Raw genomic sequence first — 26393 nt, 5'->3', positions numbered from 1 at the left:
GAACCAGACATTGGCTTAGACATCTTTCTCTTATGCTCGCTACTTTTGGATTTCTCTGCGGACAGTTCTGAATTTCCCGAAGGCGCGAAATCGGCAGATCGTCGGGCGCGTTTCGATGATCGTAGGTTTGTGGTTTCTTCCTTGTGTGCCGAAGAATCCGGAGACAGATCTGGTGGTTGCTCGGTTGGGTGCTGGAACCGTTTGCGTCGCGATGAAGTTGGTAGAAGTTGTTCGGTAGCTAGATTGGCAGCGCGAGATCTGAAAATACGAGTGAATCAGGTTAGTCAAAACTGCCCAGGCACAGTAGCAGCAAATTCTCAGACATACCTTGTGTAGTGAGATGAAGAATCCGGTGATGCTGCCTCAGAGGTCAAATGAGAGAGCTTTCTGTTAGATGAAGAGCGACCGGACAACGCAGCGGGAGAAGCTATAGCGAGCGAGGTTGTAGATTCGGGCTGGGCTTGATGACGGCGGCTTCGACCACGAAACTGGAACGTCGTCTTCTGGGGTAGTGAGGAAAGAGATGACTCTGCTGCTGTGGTACTAGTCGCTGTGGATGATTCGGTCGCGGCAGAAGAGGTGGTGGTGGCGGTTGACGGGAAGAAAGAGTCAGAAGTCTCTGGATTGCGTTCGGCGGATGGTTTCTTTCTTCGGGATCTGGCGTCCATAAGATTATCGTCTGCAGTGTGTCGGTATTCGGGCGCGGCGACACAACGGCGGCGAAATGGTCGGTTAATACAATTCGGCACTGGCGTACTTGTTGTATTGGGAATCAGTAGTAGTTATATTTCATGCCGTCACGGTCGTTGTCGGCTGTAAAGATTGCAAGGAGAATGGAAAGACCGTATGGGTAGGAGGGCGGGGAGATCTTGGGACCGAGGGTGTAACTGCAAGACAGTGAAGCGGTTTCGGTTAGCGGCGCACAAGTACCGATTTCCTAGCCCTGCATGACGACAGAGACGGTGAAACGAGAGCGAGCAACGTACCAAAAGCAAGATCCAAACACAACGGATGCGTCGGGTGTATGCTCAAATCCTACTCGAGGGACAAGAGGCTCTGCTGAGAATGCGTTGAGGCAAACCCGAAAGCGATTATGAAGCTGACCGGCTGTCTACAAATAGCCCGCAGTCAGTATATCGCAACAAGCAGCAATCGGACCAGGGAGGATAAAGGGCCAACTAACAGCGTAGAGTAGTGTTGTATATAGACAGATGTGGATTCTCTGCCTGCTGCCTGATTTCGTTGTTAGAAGACTCTGTTAGTTGCTGCTGCTGCCGTGAGGGTGTGTGATGCAGGGCAACTGCCACCGAGCCTGGTCTCGCTGGAATCGAGCGCGTGCGTCACTGTTGCTTGCGTGCGTGCGTGCGCGCAGCTGCCCTGGATCACAACTGACAAGGAGGAACATACCTGGTTAATAACAAGCAGAGAAGACAGGCAATCCAGTGCGAGATGAAGCAATATTCTCGTAGCTGGACGGTGGTGGGGGAAGTGGTGAGTCTTAGAAGACAAGGCGGGGCGCGGAAGTGGCCTATTTAACTCGCTCACACATTCACTTTGTGGCTCGCTAGGTGGCTTCCAATCGCCATCTTTTGCTGTGTTTATGCCGTAAGTGGATAACATTTGCTGATTTATGCATATTTGCTTGGGACTTTGACGACAGTTTACATTACTTGTTAGGGTAATACCTGAATTTACTCACAATTACTACAGCAGTTAGATTGGTCTGGTATGTGGGTTGGCATTATTATCTTCTATACTATATCAGGCACATATCACTCGATTAACAGCCAAGCAGCGGCTTACGCCTTCAAGTATGGGCTCAAGACCTCAGAATCAAACCTATATTGATGTTTAGTTAGTACTCGCTCACAAACGATTGCAAAGAATTATAAAAAATAAGACACATACACATGGTATTGGCCGTTAAGCTCCAGAGGTCCCTTGACCACAAGAGTCGAGATCACGTTGGCGGGACCAGCGGTCGAGAGAATCGATCCGGTCTCCTTGACCTTCATCAGGTACTCGATGTGATCCTCCTTCATCTTGGATCCGTCTATAGATCATATGTCAGCTGGGTTTCAAAAGAGAGGTCTAATTGAACTTTTAGTGGACTTGAACTCACGCTTCTCGCGGATCTCCTTCTGCATGTCAGAGTCCATGACACCGGGATCAATCGAGACAAAGAAAAGCTCGGGCTCCTCAACAGCAAGGGTAGCAGCGAGATGGTCAACGCATGCCTTGGAGGCACCGTAAGCTTCCCATCCGTACTGTAGAAGAACCACGTTAGTATGGAGAACGATGAATGCGGCTACCGCGTGGTGCTCTGGAATATACGTACGTAGTGCGCTTCGTGGGAGGCAATCGACGAAACAAAAACGACGTGTCCCTTTGTCTTCTTAAGATGAGGGAGAGCGGCTTTCATCTACAGGATCATCGTCAGTGTCAGCGCTGTCTTCATAGATGTGAGAAAATACGCTCGCACTTACGGTCACCAGACTCGAGAAGTAATTGATATCAAACAACTTCTTGAACTCGTCAATGTCAACAGTGCCAACAGTAGCAACAGGAGCAATAACAGCAGCGTTGAAGACAATTCCGTCGAGCTTGCCGAACTTTGCGATAGCGGCCTCGACGGCCTTCACGCCGGTGCTGTAGTCCGAAAGGTCTCCGCAGACAGTCCTGCCACAATAATTAGCAACACAGCTCAAGTAAAAGTCAGCACAATAACTCAGTCTGGTACGTACTCCACCTGGCCGGGATATTTGCTGGCGAGCTCTGAAAGGCTGGCCTCGGTTCTAGCGACGGCGACGATGTTGGCAGAAGTAGGAGCGGCGAGCAGAAGCTCGGCAGTGTTCTTTCCAAGGCCTAGACATCCTTATTAGCATTCCAATCTGTAGCAGACTGTGAAATTCTTCAGTGTACCTCTTGAGGCGCCGGTGACGATGTAAACGGGAGCAGATGGAGCCATTGTTGATGTGTGTTAATTAGATCTGTTAAAACCGATAAGCGATTAGCAACCCTCGGCGTCCACAACAGTACTCACAAGACTCCTCAATGTCAAACAGTTCTGCTAGAAGTTCCTCACTTACTCTTATATATCCTGCTGGGGAGTGAAGATCGTATGCTGCTGTATGTGAGAATATGCAAGGCAGAATGGAAATTCGATGTCTGAAGATAAGCCCTACGCCTGAAGCTTGAGCCCTACTCTCTTATCCAATTTCCGACAAAATGTCCCGACACTTAAACCTTATGATTTCTTGTCTGTATTTGTTCAAGAGCTTCTACAATTCATTTGATTACAATTACTGAGAACAGAATGCCTATCACATATTGTTTGAAGTGGGTAAATTCGCTCGAGGGCGGTTATTGTGCGCGAGGGATCAAAAGTGGTGGGGAAAATTTCAAATTTCGGTACGGATTTTATAGCCCTCTTCGGATCTAACTCAGGACTCGAGCGGGGTCTGATATAGCAGTGTCGAGCTCTCCAGCACAAATCACTATGCATTTGTTTATCTGTCAGAGATAAAAAATGTATCTGGCCGGCAGGCATCTTGCTATCACATCAAGCATGTACTCAGCTTGTGCATCAAATCATGATATATTTATTAAATCCGACGACGACCCGAAGACATTAGCTACGAGACCAAAAGACAATTGCTAAGCACATCAACGGCCTATATCTATGCATCGCACTTATTTATCAACATACTCAGCGAGCTTCTCATCCGTGAATCTATACCAAAAGAAACAAAGCAGGTTAGCAGCGACACAGATCCACAAGTTGCTTCTCAATCAGCGGCTCACCTTAGCGTCTTTCCACTCAGATCCATGGGAGCTTTCATCAAGAGGTTGATGGCAACGCCGCCGGGGAGCGAAGGAGGCGAGAGAGCGTTGTCGGTCTTGAGGTTCAAGAAACGTTCGTGCTCGCTAGGCTTCATCTCAGGGCCATCTGCAGTGATAACATTGTTAGATTGCAGTCGAACATAAAGAAGAAATGTGCAGTGGTGATTGGACGTACGAGCCTCGCGCAGGGCGACCTGCATGTTGGTGTCCATGACACCGGGGTCGAGAGAGAAGGTGAAGATATCGGGCTCCTCAGCAGCAAGGGTAGCAGCCAAGTGGTCAGTAGCAGCCTTGGAGGATCCATAGGCACCCCATCCGTACTATGCAAACAAAGTTAGACTGGCTGAATATCAATTGCTGATTGTCTTAACTGTTCAGCAACACAGGGCAAGCGGTTCTTACAAAGTAGTGGTGAGCCGCTCCGGAGGAGATGAAGATGACTTTTCCCTTAGAAGCCTTAAGATGGGGAATAGCCTCCTTCAAAGCCGGCAGCATCGAGAAGAAGTTAATATCATACAGCTTCTTCCACTCGGCCGCGTCGGCCTTTGCAACAGCAGCGATCGGATCCAAAACGGCCGCGTTGAAGACGATACCGTCGAGCGCGCCGAACTTGTCGATTGCAAGCTTGACGGCAGCGATGTTGATCTCGTCCTTGGACAGATCACCGGAGATGTAGGCGACCTGGTCGGGGAACTCGGTCGCAAAGGCCTTCAAGGGCTCTTCGGTTCTGGCGACCAGGACGACCTTGGCGGAGATAGGAGCAGAGAGCAACTTGCGGGCCATGGCCGCACCCATGCCTAGTCACGAGTCAGATCGCGCCCAATTGAAATAAGAAACAGAAACACAATACCTCTCGAGGCACCAGTGACAATAACAACAGGCATTGTGAATATAACTGATTGATTCGCCGAGTATTAGCTATCGGGAGAGACGTAAACTCGGAGAATCCCAGACTGTACGCACACGTTCGATAAAGACCCAACCACGAGCCCCTCAGCTGAGGGTGAGACCGGCCGGATCACCGAGGGTACAAAACCCCGCAGATCGTAACACAAAGCCGCGCGCCTGTCAGAGATCAATTAAGGTTTGATCTTATCTGATCAAAAGTCGGCTAGCGGCCTTTGAGTCAGCTAAGCCTTTTTTATTTTTATTTTTCTTTTTTTTACTTTTTTCCGATTATACTTTAATCAGCTCACAGGGCTGCCATCTCAAACGCCACCTGTGCTCTTCTTTTTGCCGCTATCAGACAAAGGCCGAAATGCAAATCACGCAGCGGTCGTTTCAGATCAGTGCAGTGGGTTGGTAGATGAACGGCGAAGGCGGCCGTGCGCGTAGAACAGTGACTGGTAGCTAGTTGATCTTCGCCACCGCGAGTGTGCACCAGAGTTGACGTGGCGATAACAGATAATGTAATGAGAATAAATATATTCGTTAATTACGTGACTTCCTTGTCACTACCATACATGATATATGCCAATAACCCGTAGCAAGAACCAGCCCTGACGAAAAAAAAACAGAAAAACAAACTAAAAACTAGAACAAAAACAAAACAATGAAGAGCGAGCAGCCTTAATAAAACCATGGATTCCAATCCTCTAAAACAATCATAAACACCGAACCGAAAAAACCATGAGAGGGTTTACAAAGCAGTGTAGCCACCGTCGATGCGGACATCAGTACCGGTGCAGAACGAGCTGGCGTCGGACGCAAGCCAGAGTGCGGCACCGGCAAGCTCCTCGGGCTGGCCGAGACGACCCATGGGGGTGCGGCCCTTCCACTCGCTGAAGAGAGCGTCCTCGTAGGGAACGTTGAGAGGAGTGTCCATGTATCCCGGAGAGATGGCGTTGCAACGGATGCGGTGCTGGGCCCACTCGGCGGAGAGAGACTTCATGAGGTGGACGACAGCGGCCTTCGACGCGTTGTAGGCAGACTGCGGCTGCGGCCAGTTGACGATCGAGGCCGACATGGAGCCGATGAAGATGATGGATCCGCCGTTGCCGGCAGCGATCATGTGCTTACCGGCGGCCTGGGCGCAGATGAAGGTGCCGTTGAGGTTGATGTCGATGACGCGGCGGAACTTGGCCGGCGAGTAGTCCTCAGCGTGGACGAGGTCGGCAACGCCGGCCGAGCAGAGCAGGATATCGATCTTGCCAAACTCACGGACGATGGCGTCCATGGTGTCCTGGACGGCGTCCTCGTCGCGGACGTCAAGACGGTAAAAGCAGGCCTTGATGCCGAACTCGTTTATGATTTGCTCGCAGGCCTTGTCGCCGAGATCACTCTGGACGTCGATGATGGCGAGACCGGCGAGACCGGCGCCGCAGAGGCCCTCAGCCATGGAGTAGCCCAGACCGCGGGCGCCACCGGTGACGACGGCGACCTTGCCGTCGAGGCGGAAGGAGTCGAGGATGTTGCGCTTAGCGGGGCGGGCCGGGGCGGGGGTCTCCTTGCAGATGTCAAGGAACGGGATGGTGGAGGGGTCAACCTGGATGATTGCGGCCATTTTATGTGTGTGGGAATGTGAGAAGAGAGAGGTGAGAAGCAGAGAGAGAAGCAGAGAGAAGAAGCAGAGAGAGGACAGAGGAGAGAGAAGGAGGAGGTGAAGAGAGAGAGTATTTATTTACGTTTTTTGCTCAGGGACTCGAAAACATTTCCAAATCTGGCAGCCCAGATCAAGCTTGCGCTCGAGTCAGGCGCGCGTGACGGAAGCTGTCAGCCGGGCCGCTTCTGCCATCGGCTTTCGGTTTTCGCCCTCGTCGTCGCCCGCCGCGCCCGGGCCAGAGCAGGTGCCTAATAGAAGCAGCTGTGCACGAATTTGCTGTGGGATTTCATTATTTCTTGTTTCTCAAATGAAATAGGAGAGATAAGAGCAGGATCGGGGGTGTATTTGTACATGGCGAGTGTAAATAAACAAACCCAACGTAAACAAAGGGCAGGGTTTTCTTTATTCTTTTTCCTCTTCTTTTTAAGCATTTGACTTCGCCGACCCCGTCGCCACCAACCTGGACCTGGTCGCCCACAACGAACAAGAATTATCAACGCACGTGCGTCTTCTCTGTTTCGCTGCTAATTTTGTCTAGAGCAGGGCGCTGCAGCCGAGAGGACCGAGCTGGAGACGCAGGCGCAGGTCATTGGTCGCTGGTCCATTCCGGTGGACTGGACCCTTGTCTGCTGCTGCATGATGCTGCCTGCACTGCCCGCTACTGCTTCTCGGCCTTAAAGCTGCGGGGAGGTGGAGAATGCAAAGAATGTGGATCTAAGCCTCTTTGTACTTAAAAGGTCCCTTTTCTCTCCTCTGCCCTGCTCTGTGCTGCTGCTGTGCTCCACTCGCTTAAACGCGGCGCGCCTCCTACCTGCGCCGTTGCTCAGACGACCCTGTGTGTTGTTACTCGCTTTCAGCCTAAATACTGCGCACATCTCCTTAATTCAACTTAACTCAACGCAGTAGACTAGGATAATTGGAATGGCATTGCAACCCGTACACTAATACACAACAGAAACAGCAAGACAGTGCAGGCTTCAGTGATTGCTGCTGCTGCCCACCCTGTCCTGTCTTACAACTAAACTGTCTATCGTCACATCTTCGACTCGATATCCAATTAATAAAACAGATTCACGGACGTCCACTTTGCAAGTATCAAACGCAATAATTTAATGTAATCAAAAAAACAAACATCAGAACAACACAATAGAAAGAGGAGACAGATTCAAACACGAAATAACCACATAAATGGAGTCACAACCACATCTAAACTAGCTCTACATAATTCGCAGGGAAAATACCCTCCTTTCCATTCCGACGTCCAGTCCACCAATCGTCCTTGGAATCGCTCTTCTTCGTGATCGTAATCATATCTCCCTTGCGGAAGTTCAAATCGCCGCCCTGCTCGCCCTCAAACGTATACAACGCAACCGCTTGGATTCCACGAGGTCTCGCGGGCCGCTCGGCACCGCTGTCGCTCCTGATCCGGCGCCCACTATCGCCGCCGCCATAGTCCGGCTTCGGCGCCGTCGGGCGATGCGGCCGGTCGCTGTACGTCGACTCGAAATTGCGACGTCCTCCGCTGCCTGAGCTTTCGCGGTCGTATACATCGTCTTGCCATCTCGACGCCCGGCCTGAGCTGCCACTGCTGCCGCCGCCTCCACTACGGCGTTGTTGTTGCCGCCGTGTCCGCGCGTATTCGTCGTCCTCGTCGTCATAGTCATCGTCGTAATCATCCGCGTACCGGGGATTTGCACGACTATCGCTGCGCGATCGCGTCGATCCGTATCGTCTCTCACCCGAATCGATCGAGGAATCGTCGTCATCATCGTACGACGGAATGTCGTTGTATATATCATCATCAAACACGGACTGGAAGTTTCCGCGGAATATCCGCGAGTCCAACACGCGCATCAGTGGGTCGGCCGCAGGTGGGGCCTCGATCGTGCCAGCCAAAAGCTGCTTCGCAGTCACGTTTCCGCCGTAGAACTTGCGGTTAGCATCACGGCGCTCGAGAAGGGCGGAGCCCTCGAGCGAGACGCCGGCGAAAAGACCTCGCGTCTTTGAGTACGAAAACACGGCCGCGACAGACTTGAGCGAGGCAGTGCCACCGGCCTCTGCGTTTCGACCGATAGGGCCGGCGGCAACGGAAATGTTACCGCCCAACGTAATCGAGCCGAGCTGGGCGAACGACTCGACTGCTGCCCGCGTGTTCAAAATCATCACGAAATCGGTCAGCTCGGCGCCGATCTGCCCACCGACACCGGCGCCCGCCGTCACGATCGCAGATGGGGCAGACCAGCCTATTAATCGTTAGTATTGTCCAATGCTATCTAGTAAGGCTTTTGATGCGAAAACCTACCGCCATCGGGTAATCTGGCAATGACAATGCCTGAACCAGCACGGCCAGAGAACAGGAAGCCGGCCTTAAGCACAGTGATGATAGCAAGGCCCTTGGCGTGCGCGAGAACCGAGGGAGGGATGACCTACGAACAGCAGATTAGCATCACCACATCACCCTGTTCATCCAAATATAGAAAAAGAACCAAAGCATCTGCGAGACATACCACATCCATACCAAGGACCTGGTTAGGCTTAATGAACGACGACAGAATCCTTGCGGATTTCCTACGCATAGAGGTCAGCATTGCACACTATCAGCGACCACAGAAGCGCCAACGACCACAAACACCAAACACATAGTGCTGCACTCTAGCATCAACAAGCAAATCGACAGAGACATACTTGCACTCGCTCTTCAAGCTACTTGGGATCGGACTGTTGATTCCCACCATGACGAAATAGAGGAAGACTGAAGGTCTATCAGACTAGCAATTAAACGCAAAGAAATAATTCAACGAGCGGAACAAGCTGATAAAAGCACAGAAACTAATCAAACGTAGCAGACTGGGCTTCCTGTACACAAACGCTGGCTCGACGACAATTCTGAGGCTTGCTGAACGTAATGGAATTCTATCTTCTAATAAGTCCTCGCCGTAGACGTCACGGTCTCCGGGAGGTGGCGGGGACGCTGCCGCCAACCGCAATCCTGACCCCTAACCCCAGCCAAGCTATCCGGCTCGCAGCGGCACGTGGATTTCACCGACTTCTGCTCTGCCTTGTTCCGGGTTGTCCGGAGTTGCTGTTGTAGAATTCTTGGTTAATTCAATGAAGACACGAGACATGTCATGTGTGGGTCCGCAGCGGTGTTGTCGTCGCAGGTGGCGACCGCTGCTCTGTCGCGGCGGTGTCTGAGGCGGTCTTCCTCGGCACCTCTCGGTCTCGATCTACATACAATCCACGACTACTCACAAACCTATCCAGACGCCACAATGCTTCGCGGTGTCCTATTGTCACCTCGACAATGCTTCTCAGAAAAGAATAGCAAAGAGTAAAAAAACTTTATAAACCTGCTCAATCGTACAGCCCTTCGTCTCCTTCGTCAAAATCGTAGTCATCCATATCGGGCGCAAAGCCGCCGTCGTCCTCGGCATCGTCGCCTGCAATAAACCCTCCGCCGCCGTCGTCGTCGTCATCTTCTGCTCTCTGATCTGTATCATCAGCAATGAATCCGCCTCCATCGGAGTCGTCATCGCCGTTGTCTGGAATAGTGTCCCGCTCCTCGTTCGGCTCATTCGGCGCGACTTCTTCGCCCACCTGTTCTCTGCCCTTAGCTTCGTTCTCTTCAGCTTGTTCTTTCTCCTTCTGATGCAGGTCCTTGAAACCCGGGTTATGCGCAAGTCGTTCTTTGATCCGTAGAGCTTTGAGATACCTGCGCCATCTTTCCAGAGCCAGGTTGAGCTTCTTCTGATCTGCTTCAAACTCCAACTGTTCCTGCTGCGCTCTGTAGACAGCCATTACCGCTTCCTCGTACTCTTCCGCTACAACGATACCGTCCAACCGCGGCGTTGCCTTGCGGTTCTGAAAATCAAAGCCTCCCACCGCGTCCGCGTAGTCGATCTCAAGTACCTTGACGGCATTAGCAATCCCCCGCTGGCGCAGATGAACCGCTCCTTTAGGCACCATCGACGGCACAAACACGTCCAAGTTGCCGTAATCGTTCCGAGGAATCTTCCCATTCAAAACAGGAGGCGGCACATAAATGTCCGTCTGGATGTGCGCATACAGCGCGACCTCCTCGTCCTCCTCCTCTCCCGCCCCGTCTTCATAGTCGCTGTCGAGCATCGCCGACCGCGACTTTGGCAGCGTTCGCTTCTTTGTGTGTTTCAGCGGCTGCTCGCCTACTTTCACCACCCGTCCGATCTTGTACCATTGCATCGCGGACCGTAGCGTCTGCACATCGCGGCGGCGATAGATCGGCTCTGTCTCGCTGTTTTTGCTGCGCCCGACAGCGATCGTGCCACACGCTACTTTTGGATGGATAATCTCGTTCTTGTGAAGATGGCGCTCGAGGACATAACTAATGCTGTTAGTACTCATTCGCATGATGCTATGTACGAGTAGACTTACACTGGGTGCCCTCTGAAATCCTGGATGTTGTTTGGTATATCTTCTGAAAGCTCCTTTTTGAGCAAAGCTGCGTCTTCCATCTGATCGATACTCTGCAAACAGATATTAGCACATGTCGCATCATGAACCAAAAAAAAATACATACCGTTAGATAATCAGTCTGAAAGCATCTCAGCATCTGATCAAACCATATCTGCCCACTCGGCTCGTTCGTGATCCTCAACTTGCGAGTCTTTGCATTGTAGTACTGCGCATACCGACGCGTTACGTCCTTTGCATGCCCAGCCTGATCAAACGCGATCGCATACGACAGCACATTCCTTGCCTCGGACTGCGGAGGCTCGAATTTACTCTTCGAGCGAGGAATCTCGACCAACTTGAGCACCATGGGATCTACGGATACCCATTGCAGCCCCGCCTCGTCCCAGGCTTCCACCCAAAACACAGGATACGGCGCCTCGTCAAATTGAGAAGACTCATAGTCATTAGTGGTGTATGTCAACGTCGGCGTGCCAAGTCGTGGCTTCCGAAGTCGGACAGGCGGTCTCTTTGGCACCGACGACTCGCTGTCGAAATCACTACTGCGCTCATCGTTCAGGTCCATCCTTATAGCTTTAGATGCGCGGCTCGCCTTCGTCTGAGCACTCTTCGTCGAAAACGTAAACGGAAGTGGCTGAAGAGAAAACACCAACCGGGTACGGACCCTGAATGCCCGTAAGAGAGCGCAAAATCCCTGTGCTCCGAGATCGCGAGAGCCTTCTAAACGTGCGAGCGAGCGCCGAAAGTCACTCAGCTCCAGCGCTGGCTCGTTTCCTTTCTCCTTCTTGATGTTCTCAAGCTCCTCGTACGTCCTTTTGCGAATTCCTTTGTAGACGATGTGGTACCTCCGGTTCCAGAATTCCATCAAGTGCCGTAAGCCATCCAAGAACTTGCGAGTTCGCTGAGTGACGGGGAGGGTTGGGTCTGGTTTTAGTTCGTCCTCTATACCATCAGGCACAAATTTGGAGACCGTATCCTTCACCGAGGCATCATTGCACCAGCGGCTCCTGGTAGACCCATGGCAGATCAAACACACGAGGTGGAGCATATGCGTCAGCATCCTCTGCTCGCGATCTTCTTTTGTGATTGTCGGTTTCTTTCGTTTAGATCTCGTCGGTGTCGTTTCACCAATCGTAAACTCGACAGCTTTGATCTCTTGTGCTGGTTCCTCTGACGCTGGCGCTGCGGAATCAAGAGGGGGGACATCGATTTCCACATTCTCCCACTCCATATCATCGTCCGAGTCATCGCCATCGTCCATATCATCGTCTTCGGCAGATCCAGATTGGCCGCTCTTGTTATTCGAGCTAGACGCATGTGCTTCATTCCCTGTTCCATCCTTCTCATCATCAGAATCATCGTCTGACATTCCGGCAAACGAGCTCGCCAGATAGGCAGCGCTTTCACTCGATATCGGCGCCATCAGTCTCGGCCCTTGCGCGCTATCCCCGGCCGATCCCGAATCAGAATCTATCTCTATCGCTGATTCTCTGGCTTTGCCTTTTCCTTTAGGTCCCCACCCCGGTGTATCGGTTTTGATCTTCGGTGTCTTGCGATTGGGAGAACGAGCAGTGGAGGCTGGATGGGATGGTCGTTTGCGGCCTCGAGGTAGCGTATCGTCGACATCGTCTTCGTCATCACTAACTTCGTCGCCGACTATTTCGTTCAACATTTGTGCATAAGCCGTCGGGACTTTTCTCTTTCTTGTTAATTCCAGCGCTCCGTTGGACGACGGCGCCGACCGCGAATTAGCGGTAGTTGGCGCCCGACTTTTTGCGACGCCGCCGTTTCTCTTCCTTGGCTGAGACGCGGAGGCAGATACTGTGCCAGAAATCTCTTGCTCAGCATCACCTCCCGATGAAATCGAGATCGCCGAAGGTGAATTGCTAGCCACCGAAAGTACATCATACACATCCTCTGTCTCGAGTTCCTGCCTGTTAGCTGAAGGCAGCACCCGTTTAGAAAGTAATAGTGATGGTCCCGATGGTGATACAGTATCACGCCGCTGCCGCTGACCAGACGCACGGGATCTCGCTATTGCCGTCGCCGGCGCTGGAGATGAGTTATCGGTCGCAGGACCTCTCCCCGAACGCTTCACCATTCCAGACTTTATGCAGAACCAATCAAAGCCAGCTAATCACAGTAGATATGCAGCTTGCCCATCTTCTGCGAGCAAGTTCTCACTTTGTTAACGACTGCAGTGATATACAAAGTGATCAGCAGTCCGGCGAACATGGAGAGTCAGAAAATCCAAATATTTGGGTTCTCGTTGATGACGCATAGATAAACTCTGCTCAGCGTCGCGCACGTGATCACGCGTTGATTTATAGCGGGCGTGGAAAGGATTGCAGACCAGGCGAGATTGTATAGAAGACTGAAGAGTGATGTAGTCGATTGAGTGAGAGATTTGCCGTGAGTCTATGTTATCAGTAATTACAAACAAATCGCCGGCGAAGGCAGTCACGGAGACAGAATTGGCAGATCAGCCTACTCATCTACATCTCCATCTACGTCCCGTCTCCCTTGAATGCGGAAATTTCCGTCTTCTATACAAGCCAAAAATCCAAAATTTCGCTATATACAGATCCCACTAAAATACACTATATAAATTCTTACTCTTTGCTGACAACCGCATACCAACATAGTCCCATAATACCGCCGATGAAGATCGATATCGGCGCAGGCACGTTATATCCCCGGCCGCCGAGAAACGCGACAGCGGCACAGACTACCCACCAAGGATCATTACCCAAGCTGATGCCGTCCTGCCATTTCTGTGAGAGATATCCTGATTCCCAGATACGATAAATAGCAGTCCAGATCAGACCCACTGCCGAAGCGTTGACTCCGCGGAGAACACTTAGAACAAGAGGGTACCGGCGGAGCTTATTCCAGAACGTAAACATTCCCCCGGCTACCAGCATTCCAGGAGCGTACATAGCAATGAAAGAAACAATAGCGCCTCCGATGAGCGATGAACCGTGGTTGTGGTATGTCAAAGCTCCCAGATAGACGGCAAAATTGAAATTTGGACCGGGGAAGGCCTGGATCAGGGCAAGACCGATGATGAAATCTCGGGATGTCACCCAACCTTCGGCTACAATGTACTCTCGCAAAAGAGGAATGACTACTGGACCACCTCCAAAGATAATGGTTCCTGCGATTTGTTGTTAGCTGAATTCATGGAGATCAGTAAGAGATGTCTGGTAAACTCACCGGCAAGGTACAAGTTTGCAAAAAGCTGGAAAGTAACAGGCAAGTTATTCGTCGTCGCTCGAACAACCATAACAGCAATAAAAGATGCCAGGAACGCGACTACTATTCCCACGCCCAACCACACGGGGTACTTCTTTTCCTCCTCTTCCGGCTGCGGCGTAGGGACTGAGCGGATATTGCTAGCGTCGACTCCGCCACTTCCGGAGGCTTCTGGCTCAGATATCGGCAGTTCGGGTGTACTTGACGACTGCATACCCTGGCGCACACGCTTAGATGCAGCTGCGCTATGGTCTCTCGATGGGTTGATCTTTGCACTTCCCGTTTGCGCTTCACGATACGATTCCGGGAGCCAAACACTGTCGTCTTCAAGGTCTCTCAGTTCAATAGATTCCCTGTGTCTATCTTCACGCTCTTCAGAGTCTCCTCGTCCCCGTAGTCGCTTCTGCACTTTCAGAGAACCTCTAGTCCACCATCGCTGGATAAAACGCATGTCGTAGATCAAAGCAATGAAGCCACCGATAGTCATCAGGACGGGGAAATACCAAAGAGCTGTATAGCAGATCCCAGCGCCTCCTCCCAAAAAAATCAAAACCATGCTCAGCTTGTCTGTGATTGCTTTGTTGGAGAGACTGATGCCAGCGACCAAGATAACTCCGACGATCGCCGCGTTGAGACCGCTCAACAGAGCGTACACGGGTTCTGGTAGGCTGTCTCCGATCTGACCCACTCCCGCCGCAAGGATGAACATTGCAATAGCACCTGGCAGTGACCAGTACAGAAACGAGAGAATTGCGGGCAGTAGGGAGGTGTGTAAAAGTGTGATGATGAATAGCAATTTGGTGGACGCCGAGCCAGGTAGAGCTTGCGCGAGGGCAAAGAGTTCTTGGTATGTGGAGTCACTCAGCCATTCGTATTTCTCGACAAAAATTCTATTGAACTGCAAGTCATTATGTTAGTTAACAGGCTCAACCGTGTCTTGACAGGAAGTGTAGGTAGGGATCGTCACATTTTCGAATCTAGATCATAACCAGGATCAGTATTAAGCCTGCAACCACAACAGAACGCAAAGATGCGGCACTCACTGCACCACTGGACCACCAAAAGACGATATTCCCATATGCCATTGCGTTTTAGTAACATCTATTATTTGCTCGCGCAGGCCAGCTGATCCCAAATTCGAGAGGTTCAATAGTCGAGCTCGAGAAATCCGTGATGGAGCTAAGCCATGACTCATTAGTACTGCAGATCTTGATCCTGACCACAGTTCACCTACCTTCTGAATCGCCCGCTATGGAACGGGCCCTCAAATTCTCCTGCATATCTTTCGTATACTATTTTCTGAAGAAACCAGGAAAGCAGACAGCAAACGAGCGAATAATGTGAAAAAAAGGCGTTATTTTTAAAGTATCAGGTGCCATAAGCCGCACTTTCTATGGCCTCGGCGATTTTGCATTTTATTCCCAATTCTGGCAGTGCAGAAGACGCCTGCTAGATTGCTAAAAGCAATGGTAGCAAGATGGCTTTAGTGTATTTACTGCATTTAGAAATAGAGAAGCATTTCTTGTGTTCATTGAAGCTCTTGTTCTCAGACTGTGCGCAAGACGCGGCGTGGCACAAACCAAACATGCCCGCATCGTATATAAAAGCTACGCAACTCCCCGCTTAGATCCATGTTCAACCCCCAATACTCTCGGTGTCGAATCTTTGTATTCTAAATGGCCAATATAGCATACTATTTGCGTTTAGCTTTGGTGCTTGCTGTGATACACGCGAAACTTATTGCAGCATTTCATCTCAACTTCAGGGCGACACCTCCTACGCGTTATGAGGACACATTCATTACCGAGGATTACAGTAATGAAGCGAACTATGCTGAGCTATCTGGTCTTAGATATTACTCAAACTGCTATCTACGCGACTCCTCCACGAGCGGCGCTGATAGCCCATCTGGAGATCTCGATCCGATATTCACGAAGCTATGCGAGCTCTCCCCGCCTCCTTCATGCTTCAGAGACATGCTGTCTTCAATCTTGCCAATGTGCGGAACGATATCGACAGAAGAGCGAGTAGTGGTTTCAATCAAACTGACTCTTTGTGAACTCTCGGCCGCGCATGTTTCACGTCCGCTCTCGTGCTCGGGAGACATGACGGCAAGCAAAGAGCAGCGGGCATGCATGAAAGAGATGAAAGCGTCGCCTCAGCTTTGGACTTCTTTTAGTGGGAATTTCAGGGAGATTGCTACTATTTGCTTAGCTGAAAAAGCAAATTACGAAAAAGGTGAGATTGGGAGCTTTGACTTGGTAGAATGGTATATATAGTTGCTAACGTTATTCGATCTATAGAGGAGTTTATACGCCTCCATCAAAACATCACAGCAATACAGGCACAGTTGCTGCATATACTAAAAAGTCAGATGGCAGACATATATTCAGAAGCCAAGAATGTGCCTGATGCACTCGCATCATGGCATCAGTCGATTGTAGAAGTGGAGAAAAGACTGAGCTCGCTGGATGAGTACTTTTCTATGCTTGCGGCAAACATTTCCAACAGACTGAGCGAGAAGACAAGAGAGATGGATCTGGTTTTGGATAAAGAGCTGGAAAGGTTGACGAGAATTGATGGTATTACTGCAGATTTGCTAAGCCGATTCGAGAAAGTAAGTTGAGCTCTGCACGTACTGTCCGAGAAGAACGTGTCGCTAATCATATTGAAATAGGATTACACAGAACTTCACGAATCTTCGAGATCAAGTCTCGAGTTAATGAAGATGTCCAGAGAAGCTGAGCAAGAGTATGTCACTCAGGTCAATTTGGATTTGTCTGGCTTTTCTGAGGATATTGGTAAAAGCCATGGTCTGCTCAGCGATTTAGTATCAAATCTATCAAACAAACTGAACGAGGCAGCTGGCGCATCTCTAGCGCTGAATGAGGCGCAGGTATGTCGAGACTGCATTAAACTGCATTCATTCAGAATATGTACACTGACGATTGCTGATTAGCTCGGCTTGGGAGAGCTAATTTCGACCGATCTGGCAAAGGTTGGCCGTATGTCGGAGCTACAGAGTAGCATGCTGGGAGAAATGCAAGAGGCAGAGAATATTTTCGAGAATCTTTCGGATGCGATACTAGATCTGCAGGAGACGACAAAGGGTATCATTGTTGAGCTATCCGACGAGGCCAAGAACGCAAGCGAGCAAATGAGAAGCAACTTTGAGCAAATTGAGGAGACAGTCGCGCGGTTCCGGCTCGCGGTCGAAGAGGCGCGGAATGATCTTTTTGGAAATGGATTTCAAGATCGCGCGATTATTGTTGTTGCCACGTTTATCCTCGTGTTTATTGGAAGGCATAATTCGAGTTTCACAGGTATGTTTTCAGTAGAACAGTGACAGTTGCTAGGTTCGCTAACGGTGATGATGAATGAAGCAGGGCAGCTTGTAGTCATTTGCGGGTTTCTGCTATGGCCGACATTCATATTCAGCATAATCAGAAAGATATCTGGTTTAGGCTGGCGCTACTATATAGTTGAGCCGACAGTCATATTCCGGCCGGATATACCTAGACTTGTTCCACTTTTTGCAGTCGTCATCACAATCTTTGTGTTGTTGCTGAACCTGATTTGGAGAACGAGCATGCATAGGAAGACAAGGTGAGATAGACCTAAGCAGGAACGGAGAATACCTGCTGATTCAATGATAAGTTCTAGAGGCCGGCGATTGACGGAGGAGGAAGTGAAAGAGAGTCTATATGTGGAAGAGTTCAGCGCGGACGTCTAGGAGCTGGACGCATCTTCTGCTATCGTCATAAGTTGGCTTGAGCTGCAGTGTAGATAGCTCCGATAAGCTTAGTGCACGAAGAGTTGCAGGAATGGCACCAAATAAGCTTAAAGGAATGACATCATCGCGCAGCAATCACAAAGAGGACGGGCCGGGCCGACTACGCCGACAATACGACGCGGCGCCGTCAGTGCTGCGGGTGAGAGCAAAATCCGGCCCGGCGCTGGGAGGAATTACAAGAAGATGAGCGGATTTGCTTGGCTGCGAGGAGGATAAGAAGAGAGACTTGCGATCGGATGGAGGGCTGGGAATAGCAGATTGAGCTGGCTATTGTTTTATTAGTTGACACACCAATTTACGTAGAAATCAGGCGGTGACGGGAGATGTTCAGCAATCTCAGAGGACTTGGCTCGGTTGGGTTGAGCGAATTAGCGTGGGTGCCGGAACAGACGGATCCGCGAATCGGATCTCCAGCCATTTATAAATACAGAGTTGATCGACTTCTGGCGTATCGCTACATCTCTGAAGACTACTTACATTGCACATCTTGCTCTGTATTCCGTTTTATAAATACAATTCGCAAGAGTTATAACTTACTACATACAACAATGTCACCTCTATTCCCCTCGATTGCGGAGATCGACGCTCGTTTGAGAGCACCGACGGCCGAGAGCCAGAAGAAGTCCAGCGGGTTCTGGGCTAACAGCGCGCTCCCGGTTGCAGAGAAGAAGCCGACGATCGAGCTGTTTAGCACTGAATACTACTGGACCTGCGCGCTCGGTGGTGCTTTGGGTATGTCTACTGCGTGTGGATTGTGTGTTAGAGGAGTGATTGACTGACTTGATTTGATAGCCTGTGGACCTACGCATTCTGCTGTCACACCTCTTGATCTGGTGAAGGTAAGATCATATATGTTCTAAGGAGCTCTTTTGTAGACATCGGACGGCGCTGACGACGAGCTTGTGATGAAATAGTGCCGAAGACAGGTTGATCCCACGATCTACAGCAGCAACATGCAAGGATGGAAGACGATTATCAAATCCGAAGGCTTTGGTGGAGTGTTCACCGGAGTTGGTGCCACGTTTATTGGTTACACTGTATGTCCTCTCTGTGGTCTTTAGTTAATAGCTACGGTACTAACACGAGACTTATAGTTCCAAGGAGCAGGAAAGTACGGACTGTACGAGCTCTTCAAGAAGAAATACAGCGACCTTGTGGGCGAGAGACTGGCGTTCGACTACAGAACAGAGGTCTACCTCGCCGCGTCTGCCTCTGCCGAGTTCTTCACCGACCTCGCGCTCTGCCCGTGGGAGGCCATTAAAGTGCGCACGCAGACCACTATCCCGCCGTTTGCCTCGTCTGTGTTTGACGGATGGAACAAGATCACCGCGACCGAGGGCTTCGGTGGCCTGTACAAGGGCTTGGTGCCGCTGTGGTTCCGACAGATTCCCTACACGATGCTGAAGTTTGCCTCCTTCGAGCGAACGGTCGAGAAGATCTACGACACGCTGCCGAAGCCGAAGAGCGAGTACTCGACGCTGCAGCAGACCGGTGTGTCGTTCCTCGGTGGATACATTGCCGGAATCCTGTGTGCGGCCGTGTCGCATCCCTCGGACGTGATGGTCTCGAAGATCAACGCCGACAGACTGCCTGGCGAGTCGATGGGCGCGGCGGTGGGCAGAATATACTCAAAGATCGGGTTCGTGGGTCTGTGGAACGGGTTGCCGGTCCGTATCTTCATGATTGGTACGTTGACTGCGATGCAGTGGTTGATCTACGACTCGTTCAAGCTCTACGTTGGACTGCCTACTACCGGCGGCCACTAGATTGCTTATAATGTGGATTTCTGTGTAAGATTGTTTTTCGGTAATAATAAACAACAATAAATGTAACAAGTGCGGTAGAGCAGATCAATAGACATAAGCTGGAGGTGGTCGAGCTCAGGCTCATCGCGGTAAGTTCTCGGCAACTCTGAGGCCGCCGCGCCGACGTGTGCGGGGTCCCCGTTTCGAGCAGGTGCCGGTCGCAGGATAAAAGCCGGCTGGATCCGCTCTTCTTCCTCAGTCGAGAAGTTCTCTTTAAAACAGTTCAGAGAGAGAAAGATATAAGTAGTTTGGTGTCTGCTTTTGCTTTCTTGTTGACTCGTGTCTACAGACATTTAATCATCGATACGCTCACAACCACACCGCCTCCCTCGGCAGCTCATCCACTCCACCCCCAAATCAAGATGACCTCAGCAGCAGACGTCTTTCACATCGAAAGACGCGTGTTTCCTGCCGCGATGCCGCGCTCGACAACCCGCGCCGTCGTCAACCCCGACACCGACCGGCTCGAGGTCGCGGCGAAAATCTACAGGCCCAAGAGTAATCCTGATCCGCGCGCGGGCGACGTGACTATTGTTGCCGCTCACGCGAATGGGTTTGCGAAGGTGGGTTTGTTTTTTATTATCTGCAAATTAGTTGGAGCTGGTTCTGACGGTTCTGCGGACTTTTAGGAGCTCTATGAGGTGCTGTTCATGGAATTACTAGCACTTTCCGAGAAAAACGGGTTCAGGATACGGTATATCGTGATTGCAGATGTAGTCAGCGAGGGCGAGTCGGGGATCCTGAACGAATCAAAGCTCGGCGACCACTGTGAGTGTCCTTCACTGCCATCTCATCATCTCTACACAGGACGCTAATAGTATATACCACAGTCTCCTGGCTGGACTGCTCACTCGACGTCGAGCTCATGATCCAGATCCTGGCTCCTCCTCCGCCATTAGTCGCAATGGGCCACTCCTTCGGCGGCGCTATCCTGTTCAATCTTGCGACGATCCATCCGTCGTTATTCACGGCGCTCATTGGCTTGGATCCGATCATGGAAGCACGCGTGGACGCGGAGCAAGTTGCGGTGATGCCCGCCACTCTTTCGGCCCGTAGACATGATCTGTGGCCGTCGAAAGAGGACGCGCGGGATTACTTTGCAAAGAGGAAGATGTACCACCGGTTTGATCCGCGGGTGTTTGAGCTCTGGATGGTGAGTGTTTTTCTATCACAGCACTCCCGGTGCCATCACTAACCTTCATCTAGGAATATGGAGTCCGGCATCTTCCGACGAAACTATACCCCAGCTACCCAGGCTCACCATCGACCAAAACCTCAGACGCAGTGACTTTGACGACGACTCGGTACCAAGAAGTCTACGTCTTTGTGCAACCAAGCGATCCGAACTCGAGCGCAGGCCCGCTCCACCGACCAGACTCGTTCATGGTATTTGACAAACTCCACAAACTGACCTCCGCGCCGATTCTCTTTATCTCCGGCAGCCTTTCCGACGTGTCGGAGCGGTTCCACAAGAAACTTGAAATCCTGAAACAGGCAGAGTATAAGGTGATGAAGGACGGCGCGCACTTGTTCCCGCTCGAGTATCCGACTGAGACGGCGGAGTGGGTTGCGCCGTTTCTGGGCAAGACGTTGAGCAAGTATGAGGAACAAAGGAAGGCCGATAGGGCGTCGGGGAGATTTCCGGATCGGTTTAATGATTACTATAAAAAGCATCTGAAGATTGAAGCCAAGAAGCCTGCAAAGCTATGATTGATAAGACATCTGAGAGATGATGTGTTGGATATAAAAGGGGCAAAAGGGGACAATGCACTCTATAGAGGTTCACCGTTTTATTTTCATGTCCGTCATCTATCTAATAATAATTCATCCAAAAAATTCATATTCACAGAAACCAAACACAAAAAATGATCTAAGCAGTGCTTCCTACTTTCATCTGGTCGAACAGCGACACTCCCAAGTACGGCGTAGACGAAAACGCATGGTTGTCGGCCACCAGTTTCTGGATCTGCGACGAGAACTCTGATATTCTCTGCGAGTTGCTGTGTAGAGTATCTGTCATCCGCTGATGCTCCTCCTTCATCTGCTGGCGGTCGCGCTCGAGCTTCTCGAGTAATGCCTTGTAATGATCCCTCTGTGCCTGTATAGTAGCCAGTTGGCCAGACATCTGCTCGGACTGTGACAGCTGGCGAGACTGCGACGCCTCGTGCGCCTGCGTGATGCTTTCAAACTGCTGCTTGAGCTCGAGCAGATTCCGTTGTAGCTCGTCCTTGCCTGCCTGCGCGCCCACGAGCTTGGACTTCATGACTGCGACCTGCTCTCTCAGCATTAGCACGTCTTTCTCGCCCGTCACCTTACGCGCCGACACCGCTGTCTTGACCAGTTCGCGCGAGCGCACGAGGTGTTTTTGCAGCGTGGCTTCTTTCTCGGCGTGTCGCTTGAGCTCGATCTCGTGCCTGTCTTTAAGCGACCGCAGCGCGTCCTGCAGCGCAGACTTTTGCGTCTCGAGGTCTTTGATGCGCATTCTCATTTCCTCGGGGTCGGTCATCGCATTAATCGCTGCCGACGAACCCTTACTCGACGCGAAGCTGCGCGCGCTCGACTCGGAAATCGACCGCGCGTGGCTGCCGTTCTGCAGCATCTGCATCGAGCTCGAAGCGCGCGCGGCCATCGACAGCTCAGACGGGCTCCTGATCGAGACTTCCTGTAGCTCCTCGCGCATTCCCGTGAGCATGTATTCCAGGTTCTGGGAGTTCATGCGCTCGTTGTACAGTTTGCGCTGGGAGTCTTCGAGCGCGAGTTCGAGGGACTTGATTGTTTCGTTTGCTTCGATATTTGCGGTTATTAATGCGTCTTTTTTGCCGGTTTTCGATTTGCTCTGTGTTGTGTTAGAAAATAGTAGATAGTGATAAAAAAGGAAAAAGGAGTAGGTACCTTTAGTTGCTCCTCAAGTTTCTTGCGCCTGCCTTCGGCTTCTCGCCGACCCTCACGTTCGATCTCGACCGTTTTCTGAAACTCAAGTCGCATCTGCACCTTCTCCCTCCGTTCTTTTCGCAGCTTCGCCTCCAGCTCCTGCATCTTCTCCGGGCTGAACTGCAGCCCGCGTCTGAACTTATCCTTCGCCGGATCAGGATCGTCGTAGTTGTCGTCGTCGGCAAGGGATGAGCTGCCGTCGGAGAGTTCGGCGACCTGGTTGTCGTCGTCTGCGTCGTTGTCGTCGTTGACGGTGACGTACTGATCGAGCAGGCTTTCGAGATCAAGCTCGCGCTTGATGGAGGCAGCGAGTTCGACGGAGACTAGCCTCAGCTCAGACTGCAGCGTCTCGACAAGGTCGTAGTTGTACTGCGCCATCGAGCGGTGCACGTTCCCGGCTGAGGGCGAGGACATGGATTTGACGGCAGACAGGGTGTCTGCCGACGCCTGCTTGATCGAGGACGGCATGTGGATTTTCTTGATGTGGGACTGGGTGCGGCCGAAGAAAGCGTCGAGTTTCTTGACGGTGGTGGGGGACTTGCCTGGCGAGGAGCCGGTTTCGTCAAAGGCGTCGTCGTCGTCGTCGACGTAAGTGTCGTCCGAGAAATCGAGTCTGCCTGCATCAACGGCAGCGGTGCCGCTGCTGAGAGTGGTGGACTCGTAGGCGGCAGGGGAGGTGGGGAGGGAGCCGGCGGTGTTGTAGCTCATGGAGCGGGAGGAGGTAGGGGAAGAAGGGGAAGGGGAGGAAGAGGAGTAAGAAGGAGACACGGTGAGGGCTGTTGCAGCCGGCGGCGAGGATCTGGGCGAGACCGAGGAGACGGTGGAGATGCGGATTGCGCGAGGGGTGGATTCGCGGGAGGCGGCCGCGAGGTGGACCTGGACGGCTTCCAGGGGTATTGCGTCAGTCGAGGAGGCGGACGAGGAGGTCGAATTTGGCACCGACGGCGAGCGCGAGGACGAGGCGACCGAGTCCGAGCGGTCGGAGGCGGTGCTGGTGACGGAGGTGTGAAACGAGTCCGCGGTCGACGAGTCCGAGCCCGAGCGAGGTTGGGCGGTGAAGTGGAAGGAGCTCGCGGTGCGGACAGAGGACTGGCGGCGAGGAAATTGCGGCCGAGGTGCGCTTTGAAGGGGACCTGGGAGGGGGCGAGTGGTATTTGAAGGTGCTGAAGATGCTGATGATGAAATAGTCGTAGTTGTAGTTGTAGCTGTAGTCTGCTGCTGCTGCTGAATCCGCGGATAGCGATCCAAATCGCGAAAGACGAACGAGTCCGGCATCTCTGGCGACATTGGCGACCGCGGAGGTGCGCTGCTGGCGGCCTCGTTCACAGATTCCTGCTTCGTCGCCAGCGTCGCGTCGTTCTTTGCTTTTACTCGCAAAGTGAGGCCCATCGCTGCTGCTGCTGCTTCTTCTTCTTCCTCTTACTACTCTACCGTGTGTGTGAGTATTTGTCGCAGTCGACGAGGACCGCGCGAGGAGGAGGAGTCCGCAAACTCTCTTTCGCGCGTCTCGTCCCAATCGGGAAAAGCGCGTGAAAAACGCGTACGCGCTCGCGCGTCATATTTCTACCTCGCACACGCGCCGCAGGTCGGCACGCGTCGCGTTTGTCTTCTACTCTACATCGTCGCTGCTATGTGATATACAATTCTTGTCAATTTTGGTTCTATTCACATCGCTGCAGAGCTCTGTCTCTGTCTAGTTCTCGAGCAGGCGCTGGCACGCGGCCTCCACGTCGACGACCTCCTTCGCCGCCTCAACGGACGTCACGACCGGCAGCCCGTCGTCGTCCACATACACGTTATCCTCGATCCGGATCCCGATCCCCCAGAACTGGCGCGGAAACCGCTCGTCGCCGTACGGCACGTAGATACCAGGCTCGATCGTAATCACATTGCCGGGCACGAGCGGGATCCGTCGCGAGACAGTAGGGCAGTCGTGCACGTCCAGACCGAGGTGGTGGCCGACGTAGTGAGGGTAGAGAATCGCCTGGAGCTGGTGCAATGACACGTTGAAGCCGATGTTGCGAAGCTCGACTGCAAAGTACTCCACCGACGCACGGTGGATGCTCTCGAGCGAGTGTGAAGGCGTGCAGAGTTTGATGCATGCTTTTTCTACGTTCAACACCGCCTGGTAGAGATCGCGCTGCACGTCTGTGAATTTTCCATTCACGGGCCACGCACGCGAAATGTCGGCGCTGTATCCTCCATATTGCTAGCATTCACTCGTTAGCTTAACGTTCTCTCTCTGCCGATTCCTTAATCACATTTGCTCAACTTACCCCTCCTGCGTCGATCAAGACCATTTCTCCGTCACTGTTCATCCTGTCAGCTGCTAACTCTCACTCACTCAATCCAACACTACTTACTTCAACAGATCATCATTTCTCGTATAATGAATTCCAAGCGCATTCTACAACAATTAGCATCTCCCTTCAAACACAATAAAAGAGCACAGCATGCATACCTTCCCACCAGCAACAACAGGCACGTATCCCGGCTTCTCACACCCGCCGATCTTAAACGCATAATCAAGATACGCACTCAAATCAGCCTCCTTCGTAAACCGCTCGCCATACGCCTTTGTAATTGCGCGTCCCGAGATCCGCCCCGCCTCGCGCATGACTGCGAACTCGGACCGCGACTTGACTGCACGCAGCGACTCGACTATCGCGCCTAGCGGCTTGATCTGGTGAGATTTCTTGCTGTGCGCTTTCATTAGCTCGACGATGCTTGACGCCGTGGTCGCGCGCTTGGCGGGGGGAGTGAAGAATGTAGACACGTGCGAGGCGGAGGAGGGTAGGTCGATGTATATCGTATTTGCCCGCTTCACGATCTTGTCGAGAAAGTTGCGTACATGTGCAATGTCTCCGGCCTATAACTCTTATATATCAGCAACATGCCCGTACAGAGCAAAACATTCAATGACAACATACCTCATCGGCGTTAAACACATCAATCGCACCCTGCGTACCCGTCCGCGGTCCTTCCCACAACTCCTTCTTCTCATCCTTCGGCTGCACAAACATATGAAACACATAATCATCCTCCACCGGCTTCTCAATCACCGCCACCGCAAGTGGCTCGTTAAATCCCGTCAGGTAGAAAAAATCCGGGTTCTGGTGGAACTCGTAAAAGACCGCGCCGGACCGGTACTTGATTTCGTTGCCGACGAGAATGGCGGCGCTGCCGACCGGGAGCTTTTCAATCAGCTTCATTCGGCGGAGGTGGTACTCCAAAGCCGTGATTCCTGGCGTCACTATATCTCAACATTAGCATTCCTCCACTCAACTAGAAAGAAAACTGTAGAGCTCTCGATACATTCGCCTTCTTTGAGCATATGTGGCCGCGTCTCGTACGTAGGCTGCCCGAACCCCGCCTGCACATCCACCCCCTCGGAAGAGTACTGTCGAGTCTGACACCCAACATCGCTGATTCTCAACCGACGCTCTCTTGCCGACTGTATCTGCGCTCGTTGAAAACTGGAAAACTTCCTTCCGGACGAGATGCTCGCGATTACCGTCTTCCTCCCACCACTGCTGCTGCTGCCGCCGCCGCTGCAGATAACTCGCGATTGCCGCGCAAAAAGTACACAGGCGCTATACCGATTCATCTTTGCCGCTCTATTATCTCAGCGCTGCCTCTGTATCGTCGCAGACTTGCTTTGACCTTCTTTTTACGTGCCAGAGTTCGGAGACATTGAAAATTAGTTAATTCCGGACCCTCTAAACTCTAAATGTGGAACTCGGCATCTTCGCTCAGAGAGAACCGAGTAACTACA

General features: G+C 51.8%; 11 protein-coding genes across 11 annotated transcripts; 3 read left to right on the top strand and 8 right to left on the bottom strand.

Moving 5' to 3' along the window:
* Nucleotides 1-1603: 1603 nt before the first annotated feature.
* BZA70DRAFT_272601 (short-chain dehydrogenase) lies at nt 1604-3147 on the bottom strand. The gene is made up of 8 exons (XM_064911687.1): nt 3044-3147; nt 2923-2990; nt 2745-2865; nt 2487-2679; nt 2339-2422; nt 2123-2267; nt 1909-2053; nt 1604-1839 (listed from the first exon to the last, which is right to left on the bottom strand). The coding sequence occupies exons 2-8, from the start codon at nt 2966-2968 to the stop codon at nt 1800-1802; spliced, it is 774 nt and encodes a 257-aa protein (XP_064770994.1). The 5' UTR covers nt 2969-2990; nt 3044-3147; the 3' UTR covers nt 1604-1799.
* A 653-nt stretch (nt 3148-3800) lies between these two features.
* Nucleotides 3801-4727, bottom strand: BZA70DRAFT_235235 (uncharacterized protein; the record flags this gene model as incomplete). The annotated part of the gene is made up of 4 exons (XM_064910331.1): nt 3801-3949; nt 4019-4163; nt 4246-4640; nt 4694-4727. 4 exons carry the CDS (start codon nt 4725-4727, stop codon nt 3801-3803), a joined length of 723 nt encoding a protein of 240 aa, XP_064770993.1.
* Nucleotides 4728-5248: 521 nt separating this feature from the next.
* On the bottom strand, nt 5249-6498 carry BZA70DRAFT_272597 (uncharacterized protein). Its single transcript, XM_064911686.1, has one exon. The coding sequence runs from the start codon at nt 6344-6346 to the stop codon at nt 5483-5485; it is 864 nt and encodes a 287-aa protein (XP_064770992.1). The 5' UTR covers nt 6347-6498; the 3' UTR covers nt 5249-5482.
* Nucleotides 6499-7425: 927 nt separating this feature from the next.
* BZA70DRAFT_30950 (uncharacterized protein) lies at nt 7426-9429 on the bottom strand. The gene is made up of 4 exons (XM_064914887.1): nt 9071-9429; nt 8893-8953; nt 8688-8811; nt 7426-8628 (listed from the first exon to the last, which is right to left on the bottom strand). Exons 1-4 carry the CDS (start codon nt 9118-9120, stop codon nt 7592-7594), a joined length of 1272 nt encoding a protein of 423 aa, XP_064770991.1. The 5' UTR covers nt 9121-9429; the 3' UTR covers nt 7426-7591.
* Nucleotides 9243-13094, bottom strand: BZA70DRAFT_30961 (uncharacterized protein). The gene is made up of 3 exons (XM_064914890.1): nt 10941-13094; nt 10796-10887; nt 9243-10745 (listed from the first exon to the last, which is right to left on the bottom strand). The coding sequence occupies exons 1-3, from the start codon at nt 12933-12935 to the stop codon at nt 9740-9742; spliced, it is 3093 nt and encodes a 1030-aa protein (XP_064770990.1). The 5' UTR covers nt 12936-13094; the 3' UTR covers nt 9243-9739.
* Nucleotides 13095-13437: 343 nt separating this feature from the next.
* On the bottom strand, nt 13438-15453 carry BZA70DRAFT_30982 (chromate transporter). Its single transcript, XM_064914897.1, has 5 exons — nt 15324-15453; nt 15133-15268; nt 15057-15066; nt 14051-14987; nt 13438-13991 (listed from the first exon to the last, which is right to left on the bottom strand). The coding sequence occupies exons 1-5, from the start codon at nt 15367-15369 to the stop codon at nt 13447-13449; spliced, it is 1674 nt and encodes a 557-aa protein (XP_064770989.1). The 5' UTR covers nt 15370-15453; the 3' UTR covers nt 13438-13446.
* Nucleotides 15454-15732: 279 nt separating this feature from the next.
* Nucleotides 15733-18014, top strand: BZA70DRAFT_30930 (Tht1-like nuclear fusion protein-domain-containing protein). Its single transcript, XM_064914879.1, has 6 exons — nt 15733-16327; nt 16393-16706; nt 16767-16985; nt 17049-17412; nt 17473-17695; nt 17747-18014. The coding sequence occupies exons 1-6, from the start codon at nt 15766-15768 to the stop codon at nt 17820-17822; spliced, it is 1758 nt and encodes a 585-aa protein (XP_064770988.1). The 5' UTR covers nt 15733-15765; the 3' UTR covers nt 17823-18014.
* A 416-nt stretch (nt 18015-18430) lies between these two features.
* BZA70DRAFT_235362 (mitochondrial carrier domain-containing protein) lies at nt 18431-19648 on the top strand (the record flags this gene model as incomplete). The annotated part of the gene is made up of 4 exons (XM_064910338.1): nt 18431-18614; nt 18675-18721; nt 18797-18919; nt 18977-19648. 4 exons carry the CDS (start codon nt 18431-18433, stop codon nt 19646-19648), a joined length of 1026 nt encoding a protein of 341 aa, XP_064770987.1.
* A 401-nt stretch (nt 19649-20049) lies between these two features.
* Nucleotides 20050-21397, top strand: BZA70DRAFT_265279 (Alpha/Beta hydrolase protein; the record flags this gene model as incomplete). The annotated part of the gene is made up of 4 exons (XM_064910954.1): nt 20050-20250; nt 20317-20455; nt 20518-20840; nt 20894-21397. 4 exons carry the CDS (start codon nt 20050-20052, stop codon nt 21395-21397), a joined length of 1167 nt encoding a protein of 388 aa, XP_064770986.1.
* A 73-nt stretch (nt 21398-21470) lies between these two features.
* On the bottom strand, nt 21471-24249 carry BZA70DRAFT_293254 (uncharacterized protein). Its single transcript, XM_064914408.1, has 2 exons — nt 22580-24249; nt 21471-22523 (listed from the first exon to the last, which is right to left on the bottom strand). Exons 1-2 carry the CDS (start codon nt 24005-24007, stop codon nt 21558-21560), a joined length of 2394 nt encoding a protein of 797 aa, XP_064770985.1. The 5' UTR covers nt 24008-24249; the 3' UTR covers nt 21471-21557.
* BZA70DRAFT_272572 (metallopeptidase) lies at nt 24250-26389 on the bottom strand. Its single transcript, XM_064911685.1, has 6 exons — nt 25934-26389; nt 25549-25871; nt 25080-25487; nt 24982-25025; nt 24895-24928; nt 24250-24827 (listed from the first exon to the last, which is right to left on the bottom strand). The coding sequence occupies exons 1-6, from the start codon at nt 26223-26225 to the stop codon at nt 24312-24314; spliced, it is 1617 nt and encodes a 538-aa protein (XP_064770984.1). The 5' UTR covers nt 26226-26389; the 3' UTR covers nt 24250-24311.
* Between the last annotated feature and the right edge of the window lie 4 nt (nt 26390-26393).

This window comes from Myxozyma melibiosi, assembly GCF_037950935.1.
Source record: "Myxozyma melibiosi strain Phaff 52-87 chromosome Unknown BZA70scaffold_1, whole genome shotgun sequence".
Classification (NCBI taxonomy): Eukaryota; Fungi; Ascomycota; class Lipomycetes; order Lipomycetales; family Lipomycetaceae; genus Myxozyma; species Myxozyma melibiosi.
Note: the sequence above shows the minus strand (reverse complement) of the source record. Positions and strands in the feature narration are given on the sequence as shown.

Coding starts and splice junctions, on each gene's coding strand:
- BZA70DRAFT_272601 (XM_064911687.1), bottom strand. CDS start 2,968: ATGGCTCCATCTGCTCCCGTTTACATCGTCACCGGCGCCTCAAGAG. Junction 2,423..2,486: donor ACTTCTCGAGTCTGGTGACC/GTAAGTGCGAGC, acceptor ATGATCCTGTAG/ATGAAAGCCGCTCTCCCTCA. Junction 1,840..1,908: donor CTTAACGGCCAATACCATGT/GTATGTGTCTTA, acceptor ACATCAATATAG/GTTTGATTCTGAGGTCTTGA.
- BZA70DRAFT_272597 (XM_064911686.1), bottom strand. CDS start 6,346: ATGGCCGCAATCATCCAGGTTGACCCCTCCACCATCCCGTTCCTTGAC.
- BZA70DRAFT_30950 (XM_064914887.1), bottom strand. CDS start 9,120: ATGGTGGGAATCAACAGTCCGATCCCAAGTAGCTTGAAGAGCGAGTGC. Junction 8,812..8,892: donor AGGTCCTTGGTATGGATGTG/GTATGTCTCGCA, acceptor TGCTGTTCGTAG/GTCATCCCTCCCTCGGTTCT. Junction 8,629..8,687: donor TGCCAGATTACCCGATGGCG/GTAGGTTTTCGC, acceptor AACGATTAATAG/GCTGGTCTGCCCCATCTGCG.
- BZA70DRAFT_30961 (XM_064914890.1), bottom strand. CDS start 12,935: ATGGTGAAGCGTTCGGGGAGAGGTCCTGCGACCGATAACTCATCTCCA. Junction 10,888..10,940: donor TTCAGACTGATTATCTAACG/GTATGTATTTTT, acceptor ATCTGTTTGCAG/AGTATCGATCAGATGGAAGA. Junction 10,746..10,795: donor GATTTCAGAGGGCACCCAGT/GTAAGTCTACTC, acceptor TAACAGCATTAG/TTATGTCCTCGAGCGCCATC.
- BZA70DRAFT_30982 (XM_064914897.1), bottom strand. CDS start 15,369: ATGCAGGAGAATTTGAGGGCCCGTTCCATAGCGGGCGATTCAGAAG. Junction 15,269..15,323: donor CATAGCGGGCGATTCAGAAG/GTAGGTGAACTG, acceptor GTCATGGCTTAG/CTCCATCACGGATTTCTCGA. Junction 13,992..14,050: donor TGCAAACTTGTACCTTGCCG/GTGAGTTTACCA, acceptor AACAAATCGCAG/GAACCATTATCTTTGGAGGT.
- BZA70DRAFT_30930 (XM_064914879.1), top strand. CDS start 15,766: ATGGCCAATATAGCATACTATTTGCGTTTAGCTTTGGTGCTTGCTGTG. Junction 16,328..16,392: donor AAAAGCAAATTACGAAAAAG/GTGAGATTGGGA, acceptor TTCGATCTATAG/AGGAGTTTATACGCCTCCAT. Junction 16,986..17,048: donor TAGCGCTGAATGAGGCGCAG/GTATGTCGAGAC, acceptor ATTGCTGATTAG/CTCGGCTTGGGAGAGCTAAT.
- BZA70DRAFT_293254 (XM_064914408.1), bottom strand. CDS start 24,007: ATGGGCCTCACTTTGCGAGTAAAAGCAAAGAACGACGCGACGCTGGCG. Junction 22,524..22,579: donor AACTTGAGGAGCAACTAAAG/GTACCTACTCCT, acceptor AACACAACACAG/AGCAAATCGAAAACCGGCAA.
- BZA70DRAFT_272572 (XM_064911685.1), bottom strand. CDS start 26,225: ATGAATCGGTATAGCGCCTGTGTACTTTTTGCGCGGCAATCGCGAGTT. Junction 25,872..25,933: donor TATGCTCAAAGAAGGCGAAT/GTATCGAGAGCT, acceptor GTTGAGATATAG/TGACGCCAGGAATCACGGCT. Junction 25,026..25,079: donor CTGTTGTTGCTGGTGGGAAG/GTATGCATGCTG, acceptor TAATTGTTGTAG/AATGCGCTTGGAATTCATTA.